The 20,972-nt window shown below is 46.8% G+C and overlaps 2 protein-coding genes across 4 annotated transcripts; one reads left to right on the top strand and one right to left on the bottom strand.

Moving 5' to 3' along the window:
- Positions 1-603: 603 nt before the first annotated feature.
- Positions 604-12,236, bottom strand: LOC121917551 (transcription factor RelB-like). 3 transcript variants are annotated; one of them, XM_042443606.1, is made up of 13 exons: positions 12,004-12,236; positions 11,596-11,706; positions 9,338-9,394; positions 8,496-8,504; positions 7,154-7,683; positions 6,333-6,490; positions 5,822-5,913; positions 5,202-5,333; positions 4,477-4,581; positions 3,837-4,052; positions 2,924-2,992; positions 2,720-2,797; positions 604-2,265 (listed from the first exon to the last, which is right to left on the bottom strand). In XM_042443606.1, the coding sequence occupies exons 3-13, from the start codon at positions 9,360-9,362 to the stop codon at positions 1,901-1,903; spliced, it is 1,779 nt and encodes a 592-aa protein (XP_042299540.1). In that variant the 5' UTR covers positions 9,363-9,394; positions 11,596-11,706; positions 12,004-12,236; the 3' UTR covers positions 604-1,900. The 3 variants fall into 3 exon arrangements, with proteins under 3 accessions (XP_042299540.1, XP_042299539.1, XP_042299542.1); XM_042443605.1 differs by lacking the exons at positions 11,596-11,706; positions 12,004-12,236 and adding an exon at positions 10,354-10,523; XM_042443608.1 differs by lacking the exons at positions 5,202-5,333; positions 11,596-11,706; positions 12,004-12,236 and adding an exon at positions 10,354-10,524.
- Positions 12,237-13,770: 1,534 nt separating this feature from the next.
- LOC121917571 lies at positions 13,771-19,945 on the top strand. The gene is made up of 14 exons (XM_042443642.1): positions 13,771-13,800; positions 13,891-13,946; positions 14,050-14,122; positions 14,859-15,004; positions 16,608-16,683; positions 17,014-17,093; positions 17,216-17,276; positions 17,399-17,433; positions 17,720-17,783; positions 17,935-18,068; positions 18,197-18,332; positions 18,421-18,581; positions 18,733-18,817; positions 18,931-19,945. The coding sequence occupies exons 1-13, from the start codon at positions 13,771-13,773 to the stop codon at positions 18,815-18,817; spliced, it is 1,137 nt and encodes a 378-aa protein (XP_042299576.1). The 3' UTR covers positions 18,931-19,945.
- The last annotated feature ends 1,027 nt before the right edge of the window (positions 19,946-20,972 follow it).

The following is a 20,972-nucleotide window of genomic DNA, read 5'->3' as shown; positions in this document are numbered from 1 at the left end:
GTCCTATTGGTCCGAGGAGTCCACGTGACCGCCCGCGCGCCAACCAATCACTACCAGCCTCCTCCTTTAAGCCAAGGATTCTGTCACCTGTAATTGTCTGAGCAGCGAGAGGGGGCCTCTAGCGGTCAGCGGTGGAAGCGCAACGCAGCGCACCAAAAACTTTTGGCGCATGCGCAGAGGAGACCCAGCCAGCCAATTCTAATTGACAGATACTTAGCTAGTTCCAGTGTGTATCAGGATCAGGGACCATTCATTTGCAATGGAATGGGGCAGAATGGAAACAGGGACGATAGTTCTTTCCAATCCACTCCCCTAAAGGCACCAGATCCAGTCTGATCTTGGAAGCTAAGCAGAGACAGCCCTGATCAGCAATTGGATGGGAGACCGTCAACCAATACCAAGCCCTAGAGGCTATGCATTCCAGAGGCAAAATGACCTCTGAGTATTCCTGGTCTAAGAGCCCAGGGCCCACAACAAACTCCAACTCCCAGAATTCCATAGCCTTGAGCCATGATACGTAAAGCGATGCCAAACCAGGTTATTTCTCCAGTGTGGAGAAATGGGACTCAAGTCTAAAATACACATAGACTGGAGGCAATAGTATACAATATATATATTTATTTATTAATCTTGTGCATGAAACAAAAGTTTGGGTACACTGAACCATCAAGAAAGTGTCATTATCTCAGCCACCCATGAGAAATGTTTTAGTCTTTTGGAATACTTTGCATTTCAGCCCCGGATAAAAGAGACTGAACCTGTACATAGTTATGGGGCTATGATTCCATTTCAAGTGCCATAACAACAGCCTATGGGTCTGTACAGACAGGCCAAAATAAAGCTGCTTCGGGTCACTTTGGAGACATGCTGTTTAAATGACACACGCATCTTAAGAGGCCGGAAGCTGCGCTTCTTTTCCAAGTCCAGATGTTCTCTCCATCCCAAGGTCCAGTCGTTAGGACTGGAGCATGGCTTCTGGCTTCCTGGGATGCATGCATCATTTAAACAGCATACCTCCAAAGTGACCCGAAGCAGCTTTATTTTGGCCTATTTGCAGTGTAGAAAAGAGTACTGAGAATTCCCAGCTGGATGGCTCTAGTATTTCACCGAACTGCAAACCCCACGATTCCATAGTATGGAACCATGGCAATTAAAGTGGAATCGTAGCGTTCTAAATGTTTAGTGTGAGATAGCCCCTGGTTCCTTCCCTTGGCAACTTCTTTAAAAAGGGATGTTGTAGTAGCAGCACTTTAAAAAATATGACTCTTTCGAGGCAAGATAACACTCCGCCTCAGAGCCGAGACTTAGTATAAGGCAGCTTCATTTACCTTTTGCCTTCATAAATTCAATTCATTGTCAATACAGAGCCACCTGTCTGTATTGGGACGATGCGTATCTGAGTTGCTCTGCAAACACAGATCTCTACCCACTAGCTCATCTTGCAAAGACATTCATGGGCAGAGACTAAACATTCAACAGATGTTTTGGCCTAAACCATCACATGTGAGGAAAGTGGCTGGTGGTTCTGCCATGATGCCACCAGAAGATATTTCCATGGACACTGATGTCTGCATTATGCACACATTAGAACAAATCAGTCAGTTCTTCCTCAGCTTGAAAACTGAGCAAATAAAACCAGGAGGAAAATGCAAATGCCTTGGGCCAAATCCTGAGACTGCTGCCTCAGCTGCCATTAGCTATTAGTGCATTTTTTCCCTTCCAATTTCCTGTCTCAGCTGCCTCCCAGAAGGAAATCCATCCTTTAAGCATTCTTCATGCCAAAGAACATATTTCCCCCGTTTCAAGCAGGGAGGATGCCCCTATCTGTGTTATCATGGGGTTCACAGGTATTCTTCACGACTGAGAGATAGACCCTCAGAGTCTAGGATGCATGCTTCCTTCACAAAGTGTCTGCACTGTCTGCCGCCTTGAGCTTGGTTTTCATTTCCAGCTGTGCCTCAGCCTCTTTGTACTGGCTGGGAAACATGCTGCTGCCCACCAGGCTGGCAGTGCCCTCCGGCTCACAATCTCCAGAGAGCGGGAAGAGGGCAGACACACCTGAGTGGACGGAATAAGCATCCAACAGGAACTCGTGCTCCGGCCCTTCAGGGAAGTCCATGGTAGACGGTAGCACAACGTCACTCAGGCTGGGGCCACTGTAGGAGAAGCCTTGGACCAGGTTGTAGTCCTCAAACAGGTCTGGCACAGAGATGCGTTCCAAGCTGGTCAGGAAATTCTGGTCTTCAGGGTTGGGCATGGAGCCAGCTGCAAGAAGAGGAAAGAAACTGCCTTGACTCAGGGCTGCTGGGAACAGCCACAGAGCCCTGCATATGCCACAACACTAGTTTCCCTGTTAGCACCCCTTCTTTGCCCTCCTGCGGTTCCATTTTGAAAATGGTACTCAGAACAGTAGGAAAGCCCACACCTCATAACAAAGAACACAAAGGGTGCATCTACACTGTAGAAATAGCAAATGGCACACAGACAGACAAACACATACATACACACCCCAAAGTACACAGTACCCAAAGCTAGCCAACTTATTTTGGAACATGGGGTCATGAATCCCACCATCACCTCTCCACATCTTGGAACTAAATAACAAGTAACTTGTCACCCTTTTTTTTTTGACACTTCAAAATCTGCATCCTGAGATGTCCATCTCACTCTGTCTAACAGTTAGGCACCTGAAAAATATAGGCTTTTGTGACTCACTGACCTGCAGAAGGAGTCAAGTTGAAGTGGTCCATGTATGCAGGCTTCTTTTTTTTCCTCTTGGCTTCAATTCCGTGAGGATCTGGCAAAGTAAAGAGAATTTTATCAGCCCTTGGACACAAGGAGACGGTTATATAAACTGAATCTGTAATCCATGACTATTGGCACAAACCAAGTGGCTTGCACTTTGATTCAAATGTACACAAACCTGGGCCAGACAGCTCCTCCAGGACATCAGGCATGCCTTGCTTCCTCTTTTTGTTGACCCGGTATGTATCTGTAGAAAGATGGAGACATCTTATTATTGTTGTTGTATTACTAGGAACACACAACTCTTTAAAGTAACTAGCTGTCAATCTGTTTCTGGGCACAATTCAAAATGCTGTTTGTAACCTGTTATTGCTGTTGGGTGCCTTCAAGTCATTTTTTTACTTACGGCGACTCTGCCGTAATCACAAGATTTTCTTGGCAAGATTTCTTCAGAGGGGATTTTGCTATTGCTTTCATCTGAAGCTGGATTTGTGACTGGCCCAAAGTCACCCAGTGGGTTTTCATGGCCAGGCAGGGATTTGAGCATTGGCCTCCCAGAATCCTAATCCAAAACTCAAACCACTAAATAATGTTGGCTCATTATCCCCTTGTTCTCTATACAGCATGAGCCCCCCTCATTAGAAATGCTTGGGACCAGAAGTATTTGGGATTTCAGAATACCTGTATTTGCATATATGCACATAAAGAGATAGCTTGGAGATGAGACCAAAGTCTGAACAGAAATTTCATTGATGTTTCCTATACATCTCACATACATGGCCTGAAGGTAATTGTATACAATATTTAAAATAATTTTGTGCATGAAACAAAGTGTGTGTATTGATCCATGGGAAAGCAAAGGTGTCACTATCTTAGCCACCCATGAAAAAAAAAGTCTTGGAATATTTCAGTTTTCAATATTCTAGATAACGGAGACTTAACACGTAATATAATTTGATTGTGAACCTATGGGCAGTGCCCATTTCTTTCTGTCCTGTCTTAAACCACTACCAGTCAGAGTAGACAATACAGGTCTAGGTGGACAAACAGAGTGAGTTAGTATGAAGCAGCTTCCAGTGTTCCTCACATACCATTGTCCCTGGGCTGGTAGGTGAAACTAAAAGGCTCGCTGGAGACACTGTCTGTCAGGCGCCGCAAGTACACTTCCACCTCCACAGGTTCTGTGATGTCCAAGTGCTGATATGGCGGTGTCTTGAACACAATGGCAATCTGCCGGTGAACGTCGGCTTGCGAAAAGTCTGCTTTGCCCTCCCATGTGTCCTTCCGGAAGATGATGGAGATATCTTCTGTGAGAGTAGCAGGGAAGTGACAGTGAGGAAAGTGCATTGAAAGCTAAGGGCTGTTCCACACTGGCCAGAATATTCCAAGATGCCCCCAGAGTATTTTGGCTTTGAAGCTGCCCTGAATTTCCCCATTACCTGGGCACTCCAGGGCAATGTCTACACAGGCAGCCCACTGTGCCATCTGCCACCTCTAATGCAAGGCACTCCCTCTGAGGTCGAAAATTAGGCACCCAACATCAGGCACATGGCTGGGCATCTCATTGTCACCGCAGAGGGAGGGCGTTGTGCCAGCATTAGTGGCATCAAGACACCCATCACAATCTGAAGGTTGTTATGTCTGAAGTATTTCTTTCTCTACAATTGTCACTTCTGGAAGTCTCTCAAACCCAAGGCAGGTAGGGCTTTATAGATCAAAACCAGCATTTACCTTTCTGGACCTTGTCGCATAACAAATAAAGCTCCTCTCCACCCGTGCAGGTCCCATACTCTTTATTCATCCGGTAGATTTTCAGCTCTGAAGTGTTTGTGGATTCTGTGGGCACCAAAACCCAGTGTTAGAATCTGGCCCTCTTTCAGGCAGAGATTTTTCATGCCTCACCAAACTACAAATCTGAGGACTCCAACGGATGCAGTCATGGCAGTTCAAGTAGAATCATAGGGCTCTAAGTGCACAATGAGAAAGCTCTAGTGGCCCATTGTTGTTGTGTGCCTTCAAATCATTTCTAAGGCAACCCTGTTATGGGGTTTTCTTGGCAAGACTTCTTCAAAGGGAGCTTCTCATGGCTTCCAGTGAAGGAAAAACGATGCAACTCGCCTAAAACTGGTCCCACAGAGTCCTGGCCAACCCTCAAACCACTACACCACAATGGCTCTCTTATGCCTCACCAAACTATAAATCCCAAGATTTCACAGGATGCAGCCATGGTGGTTAAAGCAGAATCATAGTGCTATAATTGTGCAGTAAGTAAGTCCTCAGAGCCTCACCCTTAAAAAGGAGGACTAGAGAGACCCAATTCCCAGCACTAGATCTCTGATCTTTTCAGGTCTTTCTTTGTTTCCTTTCCTGGGTGTCCCCTTGGCATCCTCCTCTGATCTGGGAATCCACTACCAGAAATCACTCGTCCTTTCCTTCTAGATTTCCCTATTACCTACTCTTGTCAAAGATGGGCTCTGAGAGAACGGGGTTGAGATGCCGTGTCTTTCCTGTGCCGTCCTGGTAGGAAGCTTGGAAGCAAATCCTGACCACGTTCATGTCAACCTCCTGGTGGTTTTTTAATGAGCCGGCTATAGCAAGAGCGGGAAAAGAATGTGGAAATGAAGTACAAATGTAAAGGCTTTGGACTCACAGAAAAGAACAATGTTTCTATCCTTACAGACACACACACAATCTATAGGGTAGAGTCATGGCAGTTAAAATGGTGTCAAACTGCTTTATTTCTACAGTGCAGAGGCACCCTAAGATGAGGCAAAAGCCAAACGGCTACAAACATATGGCAGCTTGGCTGCCCTTGCTCCACGTTATCACGTAAAACTATAACTCCCTCAAAATAAAAAAAAACCCATGGCAAAAACAGCCATATTTTAGCAGATGCCCAGAACCAGAAACAGCTATGTAATCTACCAGGGCAGAGGGTTGTACAGGATGGGAAATGGCCCCACTCCCGCTGTAGTGGCCCATCCTATCAAGAGTAAATGATGACTACCAGAACCCACATCCCTTACACCCAGCCTAGACTCTGACCATGGACCCTTGGAGGCCTCTCCCCACTCACCTTTGAATGGGTCAATTCCAAGCTGCAGCTTTTTCTCTATGGATTCTTCAATGTCCTTCTTCTTCACACACTGGATCCCAAGGTTGTTAAAACTAATAAGGAATCAGAGGACAGTTCAAGGTTTCAGGGAATGCCAGAGAAGGAAACCTTTTGGCTCCACAGGAACAAACAAAGCTTCTTTACACCAAAACAGATCATTCATCCATCTAACAATCAGAGTTTCTGGCTATCCTTGCCAACCCAGGGCCCTTTCACACAATACAATTATAACATTAGGATACCACTTTAACTACCATGACTGAATCCTATGGAATCCTGGGGTTGTAGTTGGGGAGGCACTAGAACTTAGTGCTCCATAATTCTAAATACCTTGTGAAATTACAAATCCCACGATTCCATCAAAGCATGCACTTTGTGGGGGGGAAAGGCCCTTTCTACTCTCCCAAGAAAAGGTACCTGCAAGGGAAGCCATAATCGCTTGGCACAGAATCCAAAGAAGGTAAAACATTACCTGTGTTTGGGGTTGACACAAGGCTTTAGGGTCACTTCGCAGAGACCGTTCTGGCAGTCTTTCCCCACCAGGCTGTGCGGGTGAATTCGGTAAGGCCAGTCTTTCCATACCAGGCATGCTGTCACTTTCACTTCTGAGATCCCTGCAAAGTTCTGGAGCTGGAAGAACAAGGAAAAGTGAGAGGCATTCATGCAGCTGTTGCCATTCCTTCCTCCATTTCACAGACAAAAAGTCAGACACTGTGTCCAAGCAACATCAGAGTGTGGTCAAGAGGACAAAAGTTAGACATAAGGAAAAACACACAAGCTAAGAGGATGCAGGAGTTTGCTTTCTGCCTGAGTCTACTGGGAAGGGCAGGACTTCAATTCCTCTTCTCTTCCCTGCTGAGTAAATGGAGCCTACGCTGCTTTTGCACTTTGAATTTGGTTTGAAGCAACTGAAGTAAACCAAGGACAAAGGGGGAAAGTGGAGGGGAGGACTGGGACTTAAAAAGCAGCTTAAAAAGTGGGGTGACAGTCCTGTTTAAATGGGAGTCTCCCTGCCAAATGGGGACATTTCATAGAATAACATAATCATAGACTTGGAAAAGACTTCAAGGGCCATCCAATCCAACCCCCTGCCATGCAGGAACACAGAGTCAAAGCACCCCTGACAGATGGCCATCCAGCCTCGGTTTAAAAACCTCAAGAAGGAAATGCCACCACACTCCAAGGGAGTGTGTTCCACTGTCAAACAGCTCTGACTGGAATCTCTTTTCTGGAGCTGGAGGGTATGTGAGGAGGGCCAGAAATGATTCCCTTCCCTTGAAAGTTACCACTCACCTCAATGGTCGGGAGGGTTTTGTTCGTTTCAGTGCTGCATTCACCCAAGATGCTTCCCGCTGACCTGCCTTCACACTGGTAACGGAAACGCATCCCTCTCTGCTTGGGCTGCTCTGTGATCACAAGCTTGAGTGGCTCCAGAAAGTTTTTGTCCAGCTGGTCTTGGGGCATCACGGGATGCCTGGCAGCAGGAGGCCAAGGGCTATCCAAGCTTCCGCTCCCAAGCTGTAAAGTGAGTGACGGTCCTCTTGGAATCAGCTCAGACCTCAGCGTCAAGTTATTGAGGTTCTGGGAGAGCTGGGATGCTGAACGATCTTGAGGAAAGCAAGGAGAGGGTGGGCAAGAAGAGGCAAAAGACTCTGGGCTGAGGTGCAATAAGTTCATTCCTGCAGGTTCAACCAGTCTCTGCATCCCAGTGGGTGAGACCATGTTGGGGCCTCTGGAGATCAGCCTGGCTGCCTCGGGAAGACAGCCCCTGGCAGGACGTGGCACAGCAAAGCCATCTTCCTTGATCAGTTCTTCAATAATTTCTGGAAAGCAAAAGAGAGGTAAATTTTCATGTAACACTTCAGGTACTGGTACAGCGGACCCTTGGTATCTGTTAGGGTTTGGGTTTTATTTTATTTATTTATTTTATTTATATGCTGCCTTTCTCCCAAATTGAACTTAAGGTAGCTCACAGAAGATGCTTAAAAATAACTACAGCAAAACAGGACTATTTAAAGCACAATTAAACAGAGGTCTACCACCAAGAAGGCGGTATCTTTAACAATTTCTGTGCCTTCTGAAGTTAAAAACCTTTCCAAAAGCCTTTGTAAAATAAGAAAACCAAGAAGAGCTGACAATTATCATTGAGAACACTGAGCATAAGTATGTTCCACTAACCCACCCGAGAGAATGTGAACCAGCTGGCCTTACACCAGTAAACCTCTAGATGTTTTCAACTTCAACTCCCATCCTCCTTACGATGGGATGTGGAGTCCAAAATCTATCTGGAAGCCCCTCTAGTCAAGAAAAAGCAGGCTTGACCCTCCTCTGAGTCAAAAATGTATGCTACTTCTTTAATTTTTTACAATCTTTTTTTCAAACACCACACAAGAATCGTTTTTAAAGTTGATTTGCATAGAGAGAACTTCACCAACTTCCTTTATTCCACGCCTGCTTGATTGAGTGACTTCATGCATGCTCCATTTATATGAAGGTCTCAGACAGAGTCCCATTAGCAAACCAAGGTCTTGTCGTTACATGTGGACCAAGCCAGACACATGTACCACCCTCATCTATGTCAAGAGTTACTCCTTACCCGATGCTGGCAGCGCACCCCAAGCCCTGGATTGCTTACCTAGTTCTTCTGCAAAAGAAAAAGAAAGAAAAGTTCTATTTTAAAACCAAGACACAGCATATTCTACATTTTTACATAAAACAGCATATAATTTTACATATGTTTGATGCATATGTTGCTGTGACCTTAGAGTTATTTCCAACTTATGGTGACCCTAAGGTGCACATATCATGGGATTTTCTGGGGTTGAAAGGGTGTGACTTACCCAAAGTCATCCAATGGCCTTCATGGTGGGGATCAAATCTTGATCTCCAGAGTCCTAGGCTGAATCCACAGTGCAAAAATAATCCAGTTTGACACTTCAATGCTATGGATTTTTGGAGTTTGTAGTTTGTTGTGATCCCAGTGCTCTCTGACATTTTGCACAAAACTACAAATCCTAGTATTCCATAGCATTGAACCATGGCAATTAAAGTGATGTCAAGATGGATTATTTCTGCAGTGTGGATGCAGCCCTAGTCCTACACTCAAACCACTACACCACACTAGCACTCTCTCTTTATACACACACACACTTTTTATGTTGGTTGGTATTAATGGACAGTAGTCCCCTCCTGTTCCTTACAACCCTTTATAAGCTGGTCTTTGTTTGCATTCCGGCTAATTCCTTCCTAGATAGAAAGAAGCCATTCTATTCACAGCAAACACACAACCCCTGAATCTCCATCAAGGTTACCTCCTAGCTTTTCCCTTTTATTTTCTCTTTCCCTGATAACTGCAGAAAAACTAATCTCTGCAAAAGTAACTACCGATAACTGACAACTTTCACTATTTTTTTTGTTTTAACATTTTCGATAAGAGTTTGGAAGGTTACTTGTGAATGGAGTGCTAACCAGCCTTACCAGAGGTGTTTCCATTTGGCTGCATCACGGACAAACTGGAAGCTGGAAAGGCAGCACCTGGGAAGAGATAAACGCACAGATGCTGAGACTCTGTACTCTACCACCAAACATTTAAAAGGAGGGGAAAACAACAGATATGGAAAGGATGTGGTGTAGTGGTTTGAGCATTGGATTTTGTCTGTGGAGTGTGTGTGTTGTTAAGTCATTTCCAGTTTATGGCGACCGTAGGGTGAGCCTCTCATGGGGTTTTCTTGGAAAGATTTGTTCAGAGGAGGTTTGCCATTGCCTTCCCCTGAGGCTGAGAGAGTGTGACTTGCCCAAAGTGACCCAGTTGAGCATACAAACCCACTGGGTGACCTGGGGCAAGTCAAACTCTCTGAGAGAGAGAGAGCCAGTGTGGCACAGTGGTATGAGTGTTAAACATAGGAGTCTCTGGAGACTAGGGTCTGATTCCTCCACCAACCCAGTCCAAAGTCGCCTAGTCCAATGCTCACTGGCTTCCTCTAAGGCTGAGAGAATGTGACTTGCCCATGGCCACCCAACGGGTTTTGATGCTTGACTGGGTGACTTTGAGCAAGTCACACTCTCTCAGTCTGCAGAGAGTCCTAGTTTACTTCTCAAACCACTATGCCATGCCAGTGGGCTTTGATGCTCAACTAGATGACCCTGGGCAAGTCACACTCTCTCAGCTTTCAAGAGCCCTGGTGGCTCAGTGGTTTGAACGCTGGGCCGGGAGGGGGGGACTCTGTAGACCAAGAAGACCTATCCCACCACCACCACCACCCCATTGAGCATAAAAACCCACTAAGTGACCTGGGGCAAGCCACACTCTCTCAACCCAGCCCTGCAAAGTGACACAGGACTTCTTCTTTGCCTTCAACTCAGGCTCTGTCCCAGTAAGCCCCAAGGCCTGAGTGGGCCTTCTTCTGACCCCCTCCCCAACTGAGCCCAAAGAAGCAACCATTAGCCCTGCTGGGCCAGTAGCCCCTCCCTCTCCCCGCCCAGCTGCTTCCTACCTAGAGGGGGAGCCAGCATCCCTCTCTCCAGCTGGGCTGATGATGATGAAGATGGTGGTGGTGGTGGCTGGAGGCAAGGGCTACTCATGGCCGGCTGGCCAGGCCCCCCTCGCCCCCTGGGCCAGCCCTAAAGCCCAGCTTTCCTCCCCTCCTCCCTTGATCTCCAGGAGGAGCCCTCCTCTGCTTTGGAATTCCCCTATTCTGCCCGCCCTCGCGCCCTGATTGGCTGAAGCTGGTGATGAGGTCATCCTAAATGGAACGGGAAACCCCCCCGGGCTGGCAGCAAAGGGGCGTGGCTTCAGGGTTCAATACACACACACTCAACCCCTGATTGGCCTGTCCTCCTTTTCCCGGACACGTCCTCCATTTCAGCCTTCTGATCCGGGAAGGTTTCCAAAAGGTCCTCTAATTTTGAGCATAACTTAGAAGCAGGGATTTGCACTTAGATGAATTGGGTTTTAATTCCCCCAGCTTTTATTTAGCCACGTCCTACATTTTAATGTCCTCCAATGCTGACCATGACTTAGAAGCAGGGATTTGTATTTATAGGAGTGGGGTTTTTTCCCCCCAGTTTTTATTTGGCTATGTCCTATATTTTCCTTGAACGTCCTACATTTGGACTATATGGCCCAAGACACACTGCAGAAATAATCCAATTTGAGACTGCTTTAACTGCCAGGGCTCAGTACTAGGGAATTCTGGGAACTGTAGTGCTGCGAGACATTTAGCTTTCTGTGACAGAGAGTCACAATAAACTGCTAGGATTGCCTAGCACTGAGCCAAGGCAGTTAAAGCAGTCTCAAACTGGATTATTTCTGCAGTGTGTTTTGCACCTATGATGACACTAGAGATCAGGGTTCGATTCCCAGGTTGGCCATGAAACCCACTGCGGTTGCAAGTCACATACTCTCAGCCTCAGGGGAAGGCAATGACAAACCTTCTCTGAACAATGTGAAGTTGAAGGATTTCATGGCCAGCATCTATAGTTGTTTGTGGGTTTTGGGGGCCAAGTGGCCATGTTCTGGAAGCATTTATTCCTGACATGCAGCCACAGTTGCATGCGAAACGTCAGGAATAAATGCTTCCAGAACATGGCCACATAGCCCCCAAAACCCACAAACAACTCCACTGAACAAATCTTCCCAAGAAAACCCCATAGTAGGGTCACCGTAAATCAGAAATCACTTGAAGGCACACAGTAAATACACTGCGTTGGACTACATCTCCCATCATACCATATACCTGGATGGATGTTGGAGGCCTGGTCCACCAAATGGGCATCACTTGTGAAAGGCTGCTTTTAATGAGTCACACAGGAGGAGGAGAGACCCTTGTGGTGGTGCTGCTTGGATCCTGCAAGAGAAAGCAGATCAGTCCCTTTGCTTTAATGCCACCTGGTTATGTAAAGTAAGGGTTCAAAGCACACTGCAGTAATAATCCAGTTTGAGACTACTTTAACTGCTGTGGCTCAATGCTGGGGAATCCTGGCAAGTGTTGTTTTGTGAGACATTGAGCCTTCTCTGTCTGGTGCCACAATAAGCTGCATTTCCCACGATTCAGGCCTCAAAGTGGATTATTTCTGCAGTGTGTTTTGGACCAAAGAAGCTTAAAGGTGTGTGAGCGAATCCACAAACAGTTTTGTTATCTTACCCAGGTTTTTCCCTTCCATCTTGCTTTGTGCCTTCTTCTCCAACTTGCCCACACTAAAGGCAAGAGTCAAGTTGCACGATTTCTTCCTTTTGCATCATCCTTCACCTTCTGTTCCTGCTGCAGCTGTTGCTATATTTGATTTGATTTTTTCCCCCTCCAGTCGGTTCAGCTTTCGGCTTTCACATTTCCTGGCTGACTTCTTGGAAGAGGAAAGAGATGGGGAGACTGGGTGGGAACGATGCCCAGTTCTAGGAAAAGAAGCAGGAGAGAGGGAGGGAGAAAGAAAGAGAGAGAGAGAGAGAGAGAGAGCGGAAAGCACAACCCACTTGCTGCTTTTGGCATTGGTGGGAGGGGGGAAAAAAACATTATCTGCCAAGGGGATCGGACATGTGGTTTCGATCAACAGATCACCAACACTTTAGTGGGCCAAAGAGAGCGCATGGGGTGAGGGCAACAGAGAGAAGAGTGATCAAATCCAGAAAGGAAAACCATTATGCATTTCTCCTTTGCATTTCTCATATAACCAGGAACCATAGACTCATAGAGTTGGAAGAGACCACAAGCTGCAAGTCCAGCCATGAACCCCAAAGCAAAGCCATGTTCTCTCGCTCTCCGCCTCAATATTCCCATCTGCAATATGGGGTAATAATACTGATTTACCTTTCTGGTTTGTTGTAGAGAGTCATAGAATTGGAAAGGACTACAAGGGTTATCCAGTCCAACCCTATTCTGCCATGCAGGAACTCACAATCAAAGCACTCCCTGCAGATGGCCATCCCGCCTCTGTTTAAAAGCCTCCAAAGAGACTCCAACACTCTCCATTGAGAGAGTGTATTCCACTGTTGAACAGCTTTAATTGTAAAGTTCATCCTAATGTTTAACTTTAATCTCTTTTCCTGTATCTCTCGGTGTAGCCCTCTCCCTCCATGTGGCCTTTGAACGGAGGGAGGTAATAGATAAGGATGAGGTGTGTATCAGTGGATTTGTCTCAGAACCAGCAGCAGAAAACGGTGGCATTTGGGACACCTCTGAGGGTGACATTCTGTCCTTCTATCGGCTGTGATGGGTCCAATGTGACATAGGACAGAGAAGGGCCATCACTTCAAGCAAGCACCAGTTCAAGGGGAAAGCCTAGACACTCCACAGCGGCCACCAAACCTGGCCATAATTCGGGTCTCTAGAAAAAGTCTTCTTTTAGGGTCAAAAATCTTTTATTTCCAACTTTTGGGTTTGCAGAAAGACTTTAGCCAGTGTGTGGGGATACAACCACTTCAACGTCCAAGTCTGAATCCCTTTGGTTACTCCCGAGGAGCCCTATGAAATCCATGGTTGTGTGGTGAGTCGACACCTATGGACATTCCACTGACTCAGTAGATCTGCTGTTGTTGGAGCTAACCAATAGGATTTACACCATCATCTCCACCATCATCATCATCACCATCTTCATCATCGTCACCATCAACACTCTCCTCTTTCTCCTCCTCAGCATCATTACCATCACCACCATCACCTCCATCATCCTCATCCACTGAACTCTGTGTTTTTCCTGCCAAAACAGAACCTGCCTGCCTGAGAATTTTACTTCCAGAAGGTTCCATTTCTTGCTCTGGATTCCATCTGGATGTTTACATCTTCTCCCTAGAGACCCCAGGTAGTTCCATAACTGTCTGGCCTGGCTTACCGGACCCAGGCCAGAGGCCAGAGGTCAGAGGTCAGGCAGTTTGGAAGGGATCCTTCTCGTCACTCACCTTGCTTCTTGCTGGCACCATGCCTCAAACTACTTGGGGTCGTCCCAAAGTGAGTGAGGCTCAGGAGGAGGAGGAGGAGAAGCGGTCAAGCTGGGGGTGTTTTTGTTCTTTGGGTCTCATTTTTCGCTCTCCTTGGCAGCGGTTCAGGAAGAAGGACAAGAGCCACTCCAGAGACTCCCCAGGGTCTCCTAAAATGTAAGCTCCATTTCCTTCCTTTCTTCTTTCCTTCCTTCCTCCCTCCATCCCTCCCTTTCTTCTTTCCATAGTCTCACTTCCTCCCTTCTTCCCCCAATTTTAGCCACCCAGAGAGAGGAGGAGATGAACCTGGCTCTTCTGAGCCCATTGCAGAAGAGCACCCTCCTTCTGAGCCAGTAAGTAATATGGCAACCCTGAAGGTCAACAGCCCTGCTCTCCTGCCGGGCCAATGTTCCCCCTTTGCATCACTAGAAGTAAGACACCAGTTTTCTTTTGTGGAAAAGGCCACTAGCCTGCCGACCTCCAGGCCTTTTAGGTGGACAATGCATCCCAGATCATAGAATCATAGGTTCATAGAGTTGGAAGAGACCCCAAGGGTCATCCAGTCCAACCGGATTCTGCCATGCAGGAACTCTCAATCAAAGCATCCCCATTGACAGATGGCCATCCAGCATCTGTTTGAAGACCTCTAAGGAAGGAGATTCCACTACACTCCAAGGGAGTGTGTTCCACTGTCAAACAGCCCTAACTGTCAGGAGGTTCCTCGGAATGTTGAGCTGGAATCTCTTTTCCTGGAGCTTGCATCTATTGCTCCAGGTCCTATTCTCTGAAGCAGCAGAAAGCAAGCTTGCTCCCTCCTCAGTATGACATCCCTTCAAGTATTTAAACAGGGCTATCATATCCCCTCTTAACCTTCTCTTCTCCAGGCTAAACATCCCCAGCTCCCTAAGTCGTTCCTCATAGGGCTTCATGGTTTCCAGACCTTTCACCATTTTAGTCGCCCTCCTTTGGACACATGGCTCCAGTTTTTCAACATCCTTTTTAAATTGTGGTGCCCAGAACTGGGAGGGGGGTTGTGTGCTTTGCCACCCCAAGGTCTCTGGGGGACTCATTTCTCTTTCCTTGTTCTAGAAGAAGAGGAAATGGTGGCAAAAGCTCTTTAGCAGAAGGAAGCACACCAAAAAACATGAAAGTCTTGATTTAGGGCCTGCTCCTACAAACAAGGAGCAACCAGGCCCTTCTCCAAAAAGCAAGCAGGAACAAGGGTCTTATAACTCGTAAGTCTCCATTTCCTCCCTCCCTCTTTAGTTGTTGTGGTTTTGTGCCTTCATGTCCTTTCTGACTTATGGCTGAGAGAGTGTGACTTGCCCTAAGATGCAGACTCTAGTCCCCAGAGTCCTAGTCCATTGCTCAAACCACTACGCCACATTGGTTGCCCTTAAAATATGTTGTTGTTGTTGTTCTGTGCCAGTGTCTCCCAAACTCTGGGTGTTTGGACTTCACCTGGCAGAAGCCTCAGCCAACTTGTTGCTCTCATTAGTCTGGAATTCTGGTGGGAGTCTAAGGCCAGAGTTTGGGAACCATGGTTGCATGCCTCAATATTGTTTCCCAACTTATGGCGACACTGTTGTGGGGTTTTCTTGACAAGCTTTGTTCAGAGGAGGTTTGGCCATTGCCTCCCTTTGGAGCTGAGAGAATGTCACTTGCCCAAGGTGTCACCCAGTGCGGAGGCTAAGGCCGCCACTGCTGCTGCCTTTCCTGCGCTTTTGGAGGAGTGAGCAGGCAGGCATTGCGGAGGCGCGGGAGTGGTAAGTCATTCCTGACTTATGGCGACCCTAAGGTGACTTCATTGGGGTCTTCTCGGCAAGATTTCTTCAGAAGAGGTGTGCCATTGCCATCCCCTGTGGCTGAGAGAGTGTGACTTGCCCAACTTCCTATCATTCACACATAGTAAAACAGCCTAAACAGCCTTCCACTTTCAAACAACTCTTATACCATCAGGAAGTTCTTTCCAATGTTTAGATGGAATCCCTTTTCCTATTCTCTGGAGCAGCAGAGAACAAGCTTGCTCCATCCTCAACATGACACCCCTTCAAATATTTAAACATGGCTATCACATCACCTCTTAAGAAAGTGCAAATGTGCAAAGGGCCATCAGAAGGCAGCAGGAATTGACAGTCCATTAAGGCTGGCTACTGCTGGAGAGGTTTCCATCTTTGGGAACTAAATTGATGGATGGAGTGCAATGATTCCTAAAGTTTGCTCCTCCAAATGGCTTGGACTTTAGCTCCCTGGAGTCCTTGGCTCTTGATCCCAAGGGAAAGAGCTTCTGGGAGTTGAAGTCCAAACCACCTGATGGAGCCAAGTTTGGAGCCCAATGACTGAGCAGGATTTTTCCTTGCACAGAAGGGCCCAGGTTTTAAGTCCGGTCCGGCGACATCTTTATTGAGGCATCAATATATTATTCTTAGAAAAGCAAGCCTAAATGTTACCCCCAAAGACTTCACAGCCATTCCAGAAGTTGGCATGAAGGAAAAAGAAGAGAAGTGTAATAGCAATATCTTACCAATGTACTAAGCAGTTTACAAAGTGTAAGCGCATTACACTTAGCCTAAGAATTGTGCCCCAGATGATGAAACTGGGGGATTGCCAGTGATAAGAGACCAAAAAGGTTGGAAGAGTGAAAGTTTGGTTTAATTCATGAATGATATAGCTTCCTTCCTTCCTTCCTTCCTTCCTTCCTTCCTTCCTTTTTTTCTTCTTCTGCAATGGGAAAATCTGTGCCCATTAGAATAAGTGATTTCTCCCCATACCTTTCTGCACAACATATATTAATGACTTCTTTGCAAGGCTTTATTAATCAAAATCCTTCCATTTCAGATTTCCAGAGGCAGCTGCTGCTGATCTGGCCAACAATCAGACTTCTTCGATGGAGGAGCAGCCTTCCTCTGACCCAGTAAGGAGTTTATGAAACGGGAGGAATTTCTCTTAAATTCAAATGAAAAGAAAGTGGGGCCAGAACGCATTCACTTAAAGTCACTAGTTTCATGCAATACGCATTGCATTCGAACTGGCTCCCCATTGCCCGAAAATAGCATGCCGTTGCCTGAATTTGCGTGTGGCAGTCTATCACGCAATAACGTTGAACCCCATGATTGCATTCAGATTGCCATCGGATTATACTTTGAATTCCCCTTGTCTGATAAACTCCTAAGTAAATATGAGAGTCCTGACAGCCCCTCCGTGTTTAGTGGTGTCCAAATGCATTTTATGTTTCCTTTCCTAGGGTTCTCTTCCATTGGAAGACAATTTCACAGGCATCAGAGACAGGGACCAGCCCAATACGAATCTGAATCACTCAGAGAGGTACCTATATGTATTGGAAAACTCTTTGCATGTTTAAAACCGCAACAGAATGGCTGCCAGAGGAGAATGCCTACCTTTTCCCCGGCTGAATTTCTATTCTGTTGTCTTTTTTCTCTTCACAGAATCCAGACAGAATCCTCAGAGAACGTGACATACGATCCCAATGCACCCATCATCTTAGAGGTAATTCAACAGGGTCTCTCTCTCTTCTCCCATTTCTTTGGGAAAGGTCATTAGGATCAGGGCAAAGGACATCCCCTTGCACCCTATGGACACTCTTTCACTTCTCTCCCCATTATTTATAGGATTTCAACGATGATTTTTGGTCCAGTTCAGAGAGGTAATTTGTTTTCAACTGGGATGGGCTGAAAGTACAATTATTTCAGATGCTATTGCTGGCGTTCGCCCTGAGTGAGTGGCACATAAAGGTGCCCTGTGCTTGCCCATATTCAACAGCATATTGGGCAAAGAGGGACATTTATCTTGCTTCTCCTCTGACTGTTGAGGAACCACCCCCACCAACTCACGACTCCCTCTTGCCCTTCCCTTTCATTTGATAATTAATAAATAATAAAACATCCGATGGCTGCCACTCAAAATCTCACCTTCTTTTGCTTCTCCCACAGCTCCCTGAATGAAGAGCACCCTCCTCCAAGCTCTTGCAAACTCCCACCTTCTATAATACTTCTGGTAAGGACGAGGTTCCCCAGAAAAAGACCAAACCTCACTAGCTTGCCTATTTCCACTTCTTCCTCAGTGCGCTTAGAGACCCCAGGGCATCTCTTCCATAGACCTAATAGCCACCTAATCCCCCCCCCCATCTTTTTTTCTTCCCTGACAGGCAAAATTCGGTCTACACAGTTTGTGCCAAGTGTTTGACACTTTGTCCTGTGAAAGGGCTGTGACTCTTGCAGACACTGTGGCCGAGAAGCATCTGGACATATTTGTAGAGCATGTCTTGGAATCACAGGCTACGTAGGTGGATTGCCTCTTCTCCTCCTCTCCTCCTCTCAAACACAGCCCTGGGATCCTGATTTTCCCCTTTCTGGGTTTGAAAGCTCAGTAAGGATGTGATGTCTCTTTTTCCCCATTTCTCTTGGCAGGGAATGTCTTTATTTAATGTTTCTAGTCCTAGCTTCATCCAAGTGTGATTTGGACCGTGTGATACACCACTTGATTCGCGCGATTGGTGGGGGACCTTTCTCTTTTCCTGTTGAGGAAAAACAGCTTGAAATGAAGGTAAAGAGATCTCCCCCTCTCAAGGCCTGTCCTGATGGGCCTCAAGAGGTTTCCTCTTATTGAGCCCAGGATGTCCTTCATCCCTCAGGTATTCGCAATAAGATTGATTGCGACCATCACAGTATACATCCCACAAGCTGAAAGGCTGGAGAAATGGATCCCAGACTTCAGTTTAATCTTGATGAATTTCCTGGTGGAACAGATCAAAAACCCTGGGGACATTTTAACTGGGAACTTCATGACAAAAGAGTAAGATGCGTTTCTTCCTTCTTTCTGGGGATGAAATGGTCAGTGGTTTCCATTCCGCTTGGTGAAGCTAGGTGTAGGAATACAAATCCTACAAGCTTTTCTGTCAAGCTAAGAATGTGGTGACATGACAACTGTTGTTTCTTCTCTGCAGTGATACAGTCGCTGCCATTGAGACCATCGAAAGTAGATGGGGCATGCTATCCTCCCTCTTTGCAAAGCACTGTGGCTCTGCTTAGGTGAGTTATAGAATCATTAGTTGGGAGAATGTCCACTTGGCATATTACAGCCTTCAAAAGGGAAGGCAGCCAAGTCAAAACAACCAACAACTGCTTCCTCTCTTCTTTTCCAGGCAAACAATCCCCCTTCGGAACAAAAAGGCCATCGCTTCCAGAAATGCCATGATTTCCAAAGGGAAGTTCCAGGTTTGCAGGCTGCCGGAGGAACCTCTAGTGGAGAAGTCACCAGAACACTTGCAAGTCCCTAAGGACTCTCTGCTGGGTTTGGGGGAGGAGAAAGAGGCCATCATATGCAAAGATGTATAGTCGTCCCTCCAAATTTGCGGGGTAACCGTTCCAGGACACCCCCTCCCCACGCATTGAAAATTAATGGATATTCAAGTCCCCCCTCCTTCCCTCCTTCTTTTGCCCCCCAAAGGGCCTGGCGTAGCTGGGATGGGGCCTTCCCTCATTCTGGGGGAAGTGAGCCAAGGTGCGGGGGCCACCAGGGCCTGTCATCTGCGCCCCACCAACTGTCCGCCATGCCGCCTTCCCTTCCCGCCGGATGCACACCATGCCTGCTCCAGCATAGCCACTGGCTGCCTGCTTGCTTCCCCTTTCATCCCGTCCCCCTGGGAATGGGACAGAGATGGGAAACATCTCTCCCCCAATCCTTCTACCTTTCCATCCAAGGCAGTGAGAGGGAGCAATGGAGGGAAGGTGAGAAAGTGTTGGAGGGAGAAGGATGGTGGGGGAGATGCTTTATAGAAACCTGGCTGGGAGACAAGAGTGTCATAACCTGGGCTCTGGCCCTCCCAGTCAAGTATTCTGCCAGTTAGCAGGTATGGGGAAGTGGGCGAGGGGTGGAGTGGCCTTGGGGGGCAAAAGAAGGAGGGAAGGGTTGGAAAGGACTGGGGGGAGGTGGCAACGTCGCAGATAACCAGAGCCGCGAGTTCCAAAGCCGCGTATTTGGAGGGACAACTGTATTTTGGAGCAGTGTGCACTGACACCAGGAGATGGGTTTTTTCTTTGGATATTCTCCTACCCAAAATACACAGAGGTGTTCATAACAAGCAAGGCGATGAGCAAAAAATACTAAGGCTCCAGTCTGAAGTGGGCATGTCCTCACCCCTTCTACTATGAGGTTGGATTGCACAACCATTTCTGGTGCTGGAGAGTGGAGGATGCAGAGGAAGGGGCCCTCGGCCTGTCTGGATATTCGGAACCCTTGCATTGGGGTTGGGGACACAAGGAGGGGAAGAGAACCAGTCACCTCTGGCTAGGGAAGGGGATGGATGCCACCGTGCCAAGAGTGGTCGCAACACAGGGCAAGGAGTATAGGGGTTGGAAGGGAGAATTTTAAAGCAATGAGTCCCTCTCTCCAAAGGACAGTCTGGAAAGCTTTACCATCAGGATGGCCTGCAAAGGAACAAGCTCCCCAAATATTTTTTGTATAGAGGTTGGCACCCGTAACCTAAAACCCCCAAAAGTGGCACTTGCAATAATACCAGAAAGAGGCTGGAGGCAACATTATTATTGTATTTTTAAATTATTATTTTATTCATATTGTTTTTCTGTATTTTTTATTGTATTACTGCATTGATGTATCTTTTATGATTATTATACTGGCATCATTGTATATTTATCATTGAAAGTGTTGCTGGAAATCCTGGAAATTGTAATTTGTGTGGGCACCAGGTTCTGTGATACTCTTGGTCTGGCATGTTTCTCTTCTGAAAAAGGAGAGATGGGTCTGACTCTGAAGGAAAACTAAAAGGAACAGGGTTGGGCTGAGATCTGAAAGGGATCTCATGTTTTTATCTCATGGTGTTCTGTGGAAACCTTGAGGAGGAGGGGCAGAGGCTTCACTAGGAGGGTACCAATGGCACAGCATCTGGAGGAGCTCTATGCATCTCTCATCTGTACCGCTTGGGTTCCTTTAAGGCAGTGGTTCTCAACCTTTGGTCTTCCATTTGTTTTGGACTTCAGATCCCAGAAGCCCCAGCCAGCTTGGCCAGGAAATATGAGAACAGAGGCCTAAAGCACCTGAAGGAGCAAAGATTGAGAACCACTGCTCTCATGAGTAGAATTCAAAGATATAGCCATGTTAGCCTGCAAAATCAGGATGCAAAAAGATCTTGTAGCACTTCTGAGACTATGGCCTGTTACAGACTGC

The sequence above is a fragment of the Sceloporus undulatus genome, unplaced genomic scaffold (genome assembly GCF_019175285.1).
Source record: "Sceloporus undulatus isolate JIND9_A2432 ecotype Alabama unplaced genomic scaffold, SceUnd_v1.1 scaffold_23, whole genome shotgun sequence".
Taxonomy (NCBI): domain Eukaryota; kingdom Metazoa; phylum Chordata; class Lepidosauria; order Squamata; family Phrynosomatidae; genus Sceloporus; species Sceloporus undulatus.
The sequence above is the reverse complement of the archived record's forward strand: the minus strand, read 5'-3'. Positions and strand labels throughout refer to the sequence as shown.